This window comes from Antrostomus carolinensis, unplaced genomic scaffold, assembly GCF_000700745.2.
Source record: "Antrostomus carolinensis isolate BGI_N321 unplaced genomic scaffold, ASM70074v2 scaffold1642, whole genome shotgun sequence".
NCBI classification, from domain to species: domain Eukaryota; kingdom Metazoa; phylum Chordata; class Aves; order Caprimulgiformes; family Caprimulgidae; genus Antrostomus; species Antrostomus carolinensis.
In genome coordinates, this window is record NW_010301446.1 from 61,536 (window position 1) to 67,535 (window position 6,000).

General features: G+C 37.0%; 1 protein-coding gene across 3 annotated transcripts in view; it reads left to right on the plus strand.

Moving 5' to 3' along the window:
* The window catches only part of LOC104521435 (kelch-like protein 13), a 75,495-nt gene that overhangs the window by 51,663 nt on the left and 17,832 nt on the right, over positions 1-6,000 (plus strand). For all 3 annotated transcript variants that reach the window (XM_010163430.1, XM_010163429.1, XM_010163427.1), the window contains 3 exons: positions 970-1,111; positions 3,025-3,157; positions 3,396-3,592. In XM_010163430.1, coding sequence (XP_010161732.1) covers positions 970-1,111; positions 3,025-3,157; positions 3,396-3,592 — 472 coding nt within the window. The remainder of the gene's footprint in view (positions 1-969; positions 1,112-3,024; positions 3,158-3,395; positions 3,593-6,000) is intronic.

The window sequence follows — 6,000 nt, forward strand, 5'->3', positions numbered from 1 at the left end:
AAACATGGAGTCTTTATTAATAATGAAGATGCCCTCATCTGTGGATTAACAGCTTATGTTTGCTAATTAATATTGTATATATGCATTATACCGCTATGCATGCTAATAGGTAGTATATTAGATCACAGAAATTACAGGAACTAGTTATTGTTAATGTTTCTGGACATGAAATTTATTTACATTTTATAATAATTACAGGTTAGGGTAGTTAGAATCTCATATGCATATCTTTATGTAAAACTTATTTACATCTCAAGATTGAATGGAAGGCTAATAATAGTGCAGTAATTCTTTAACAGTTCTACCTAAAATTAGCCCTTCCTATCTAGATTTGGACAATAATTGCTTGGAATCAAAAACATAAATATTGACTTCACACAACAAATATTAAATTAAAATTATGAAGTGGTTGCCTGCAGTAGCAAAATACTGGATATCGTGTCCTAAAGGAGTTCTTCTAGTTGTGTGTTTCTGAAGGTAGCTTAAAGTTGAAGCTTGAAACTCCAGTCTGTGTATTTTCTATTATTATGTTCATACTTGAGCAAGATAACTCAAGCCCTAAGAATGAAATTATTGGACTTAGAGTTGCAGTCTTCAAGCTTTCCTTGGCAATCTGGTAAGATACTTGATTTTGAAAACTGGCTGAAATCCCTGCCAAGCATCTTACGATGCTGGAAGCACACATAGAAATAAAATAGCGTGTAAGTGTCTTAATCAGTGAGATGGGGGTGGAAGAGAAAGGAAAAATTTAGTAGCTGAAAATTAAGTTTTTCAAGTTACATTAGAGACTGTTAATGCTTCACTTTCTTAGATGAGCTGAAGGGGTCCATTAAGAACTGATTCTGTTGCCTGCTGATTTTTGACCTATAGCCTCTAACGTGTCATCCCAGAAAACTGTGGTTTTAATACACGAGAGCACTGAATGAAAATGAGTTTGGTCTTAAGGTTTCTTTGTTCTAATCTTCTTAGATCTCTGGTGGAAGAGGAGGATCCTCATATGAAAGTATCTCTTGGTAGCAGCGATATGGGCGTCTCTGCCCATCTACAGTCTTCTAAGACAGGGACCACAAGATTTTTCACCAGCAATACTCACAGTTCGGTGGTATTACAGGTAATTAAATATTATTGTGTCAGTATTGATCTGTACTGAGAATTTTGGCTGCTCTAAACGATGCCTCTACTCAATGGACTATTAATTGCTAAAAAGCCTCAAAAATGCATGTTAGTGTGCAGTGCTGACAATGCCCACAAGCAAGCATGGCTTGTAGCTTTCCTGCAAGTTAAAGGTTCAATTTTTAGCAACACCTTGGGGAAAAAAAAAATCTGTCCTTTTCCTTTGGTTTTATCCCTGTCTACTCTCAATTTCCAAGAGGTAATATCATTTAAACTATGAAGTGTCAGCTGTATCAAAGAAGCTCACTTGAATATAATTATGTAGTTATGTTAGGCAAACACTTGTACCATCTCCTGTGTGAAAGCTGCCTTAGGGATGGGATGAGGAGAGCTCCATCCTCCTCCTTCACATCCCTCAGATGGCAGAGCCCTGCCAGGTTTGATGTAATGCCCTGTGCTGGGTCTGACTATATGGCACTACCATGTGGTAGAACTTTTCTCTAATGCATAAAAACGTTATCCTCTCTAAAGTTTTAAAATTTAAAAGTAAAGTAGTTTTATCTTCTAATTTCTGTTGGAGCTTTTACATGCCGTACAGAGTCGAGCTTACAGCTTGCATAGCTCTTGCTACTTTCCAATGCATTCTTTCTCAGGAGTGCAGGTGACTTCTGTATGGTATGACTCCTTGGAGAACTGCAACTTATTTTTTCCATTTGCTGCCTAAATAGATTGCCTAGGTTTTGAGACAAAAAATTGACTTTTTTTTTTTAAATTCAGAGAAGCTGGTGATTCTTTTGTTTTAGTTTCTACGGCTTGGGTGTCTGCGCATAGCTCTCTTTGTTTGAACCCTAGGCAAACTGTCCTTATTAAATTTAAGCAAATGGAGAACTGGCAGTTGTAAAGCTTTGCTTGTAGGAACTACAGGCAAGTTGTTTGAGTCACTGAAATACATTAGTTTATGTTTGACTTCTGATTTATTGGAGCTAATACTCATTTTTTTCATTTGCACTCTGTTCTTTTCTGTGCGACAAATTTGAATGTTCATTTTTACTTTGCAGTTGTAAAAATATAGCCTTACTTTAAGATATCAAGCATTTTAAACCACGTGGGCTGATGCCAAGTGTTAAATCTATAAAGATAATATTTACATTCTTGTTAGTACTAGAAAAACATCAGACATGCCCGGTTTAAGGAAATGGTTTATGTTGGAGCTTCTGTTCTGCAGCACATGAAGGAGGCGAGTATTTCACCCATCTTCCAGTATCCTCAACTGGGCATATCTTCAGATCAAAATCTTACCCTAGGATGCTGTTGTTGATTACTTTGTTTGTTATTACAAGTAGCAATTACAATAATTCAGAAAAGATCAGATTTATAATGTGAGCTTATGTTGGGAGTTTTTGTCATGTAAACTTGGGTAATAAATTTGATCATGGAACCAGGTGACAGCTTTCCTTTCAGGCCTCAATATTTTGCAGCCTCTTAAGTTGCAAATCACTTAAACTGAGGTAGAACAGAAATCTATCTAGATTCATACGTGTCCAGAAAGGGTAGGTCCAAAAAAGATAGCAGTCCCTACCTGAAACAGTTGCTGGAATGCAAGCTTACTAAACAAACTCCTTCCTGAAAGTAACTTAATTAGCAGAATAAAGCTACTTTCTGAGGGCTACTGTACTTTGCATTCTCCATCTGTTTCTGGAAAATAACAATTATTCTGCTTGTTTTCCAATGAATAATTCTCATTGAATATATTAGACATAATGATTGTAAGATGACAAATTATTTCTTAGTGACTTTTTGGAACTACAGTACATATGTACATAAAAGAAACTCAGTATTTACATAGGAGAAATGAGATTCCTACTCTTCTCCCAAATCAAATGGGTGCTTAGCATTATGCTCTTCTTGCAGGGTTTTGACCAACTGCGAGTGGAAGGTTTGCTTTGTGATGTGACGCTTGTCCCAGGAGATGGTGACGAAGTGTTTCCTGTTCACAGAGCAATGATGGCTTCTGCAAGTGATTACTTCAAGGCTATGTTCACAGGTGGTGTTCTTGTTAAAGTAACGCATACCGCTATCTCCAAATTGCCGTTGTCTGGACACTCAGATGCATGTTCAGTGTTGTGTGTGAATAGGACCAGGACTGCAAACAACTCTCTCTACTGTTGCCTATGGGTTTTAAAATCAGACTTTAAAAATATGTTTTAATTTTGTGTAAGTTTATAAAATTATTTCAACCCAATCAAAATGATCGTATAAACTTACCTACATGTCTTTTTCAGGAGGAATGAAGGAACAGGATTTAATGTGCATTAAGCTTCATGGTGTGAACAAAATAGGTCTAAAGAAGATCATTGATTTCATTTATACTGCAAAACTTTCCCTTAACATGGACAACCTTCAGGACACTCTGGAAGCTGCCAGTTTTTTGCAGATTTTACCCGTTTTGGACTTCTGTAAAGTGTTTCTTATCTCTGGGGTAAGGCTTGCTACGTGTTTCACATTTTCACACTGTGATTAAGGCCTTGGTATGTGGGTTTCTTATATAAGAACAATGACTATGTAATAGTCAAATTTATGCCTGACACTTGCCATTTTTCAGAATTAGGATTCACAGGGAACAAGTTTGCTTTGTAGTTTTCTTGCAAATCTTTTTTTTTCTTCTGAGTATTATTTACAGTGTGAGTTTGATATGAATGTTATGCCACATTAAAATTACTCTAATTCTGAAGCATATTGCAGTGATGATAGCAGTGATGATAATCATAGTTCCCAGATTAATTACTGAATTTCTTAGTTCATGCCCTCACACTGTATATCCTTCCATAAGGGAGCTACTTGGTGAGTTAAAGTGAAAAAAATAATAGAAGAGTGAGCTGCTCTTGCTGTTTGTTAATAAACTTTCTTGAAACCTTTTTGTTTTGAAGAATGAAGCCCACAACTGAAGTGATCATCACAGAGACCATTACATCTTCTTTGTAAACCACTGAACTTGCTTGCAGTCCTTTAGGATAATATATCCTCTAAAGGGATATAACTAATAGGCGTGTTACAGAAATGTTGGTTATATGAGAAAAGTAGCTACAAGGATTTTATGTCGATTGCCATATTTTGCTAAAACTTAAAATGGCTTTGAAAGCCTACTGGGAATTATTTTTTCACAATCACCAAAATAAGTGGTGATTGCTTTTGTAAGCAGGGAACACAGCCTTCAAAGTAGCAACCCTTTCCTCTTCTACCAACGATGGTTAATTAAAAGAATAATACTGATGTAGCGCGGTTGCTTTTGTGCAATTGGAACAAATAAAAAGTTTGCCCTGCAAAGCAGTATACTGTAGTTCCAGTGCAGTACAGTCTGTCTATGGTTTAGATTTGTCCTGCTGATCCTTATTATAGAGATTAAAATCTCAGGTCTGGAATCTGCTCTTGGGGAAGTGGTAACTTTGATAACAACCTTTTTTTGCTCCTCCTTTCCTTCCCTTTTTCAGTTAGTGTCCTGTTTTGTTTTGAGGCTGTGCTTTGGAGAAGAATGCCATGCTCCCTTCGAGTTGAATGTCAAACAGTTTTGCAGTTTTCTCTGTATTAAAAACAAACTTCTGTTTTTGCAAAAGCAAGAGAGCTGTTAAAGATTCAGTTTGTTACATGATAGCTGATTTCTTGTGTTAAGCTTTTTCCTGGGTTCCATCTTCATGGGTGGGAAAAGGCATGTAAGGAAAGAGATGTGACATGAAAACACTCCCTTCATTTATCTGGCTCTAACCTCTTGTTAAAAGCACTGGATTTATATTCCTCTGTTTAATCTTGTTGTTTATTAAGCATACCTCACATACATATTTGATCAGCTTTGGTTGTTTTTCAGAGGTTTTATTTTTTGAACATCCTTTACTTCTTAAATCTCAGCTATCAGAGGTTTCAGGGTCTCACTGCATGACTGCACTCATTCTAGCATTACAGTCAACTTGCTGCATACATTTTGTATGCTTCAGTTATTTCACTTTAGAGTTAAAACAGTGCAGTCTCAGAATATGGGTGCAGTTATCAGTTTTCTAACTGAAACACAGTAGATAAGCAATGCCAATACATGATGCTTCAATACCTTTCCTAGTTCTTGCCCCGCTGTCTTGTATTAATACAACTCTGTCCTGCCAACAATGAGGAGCAACTACTTTGTGGGACTGCAGAATGAGAAAGCTGTAAGAGCTGTGCTGTCAGTTCTGCTTATAGAGACACTTTGGCATTATTTCTAATGTTTCCTGGAGGTTTTCTGATGTTAATTGCTTATATACCTTACTAGAATTCTCACTTCCCTGTAACAGGGAAACTGGTGTGTTCTACATGAATCATCATATTATTTGGAATTCAGCTTTCTGATAGTCTGTAATGAGAAATAAAGAAGCAAGTATTCCCATTGCTCCTCAGAGTACAGGCTCAGAAATGTGACCTCCCTAATGAAGATGTGTACTGGGATTCATGCAAACAAGAGGACTCCAAGCTGCTAATAACAGCAATCTGTTTCATAAGGAAAGTGTTAGAGGCATTTAGGCTCTACAGTGCTACTGTTTTGCTTTTAATTTTGGCATATTTTCGAATTGGCCAGTTCTCTGGGAATGTTGCGATAATGTTTCATTAATCTTAATACTCTTAAGTCTTACACCACCTATTTTATGTTGCTCAGTTTTATTTTTTAACCTTACAAAATGATGCAGCCTTCCTCCCCAGCGCTGTCATTGCTATAAATGCCAACTTGGAAAAAGGTCTTGGTGTTCTTTTGAATTGGGGATTTGGAGCGACTGCCCTTTGATGGGAGGTGAGCCCCAGGGACACTGTGTTGCCCTTTCCCCTTACTGGGTGGGGCAGCTGCTTGTTTATTTTGCTTTCTTAGGGAAA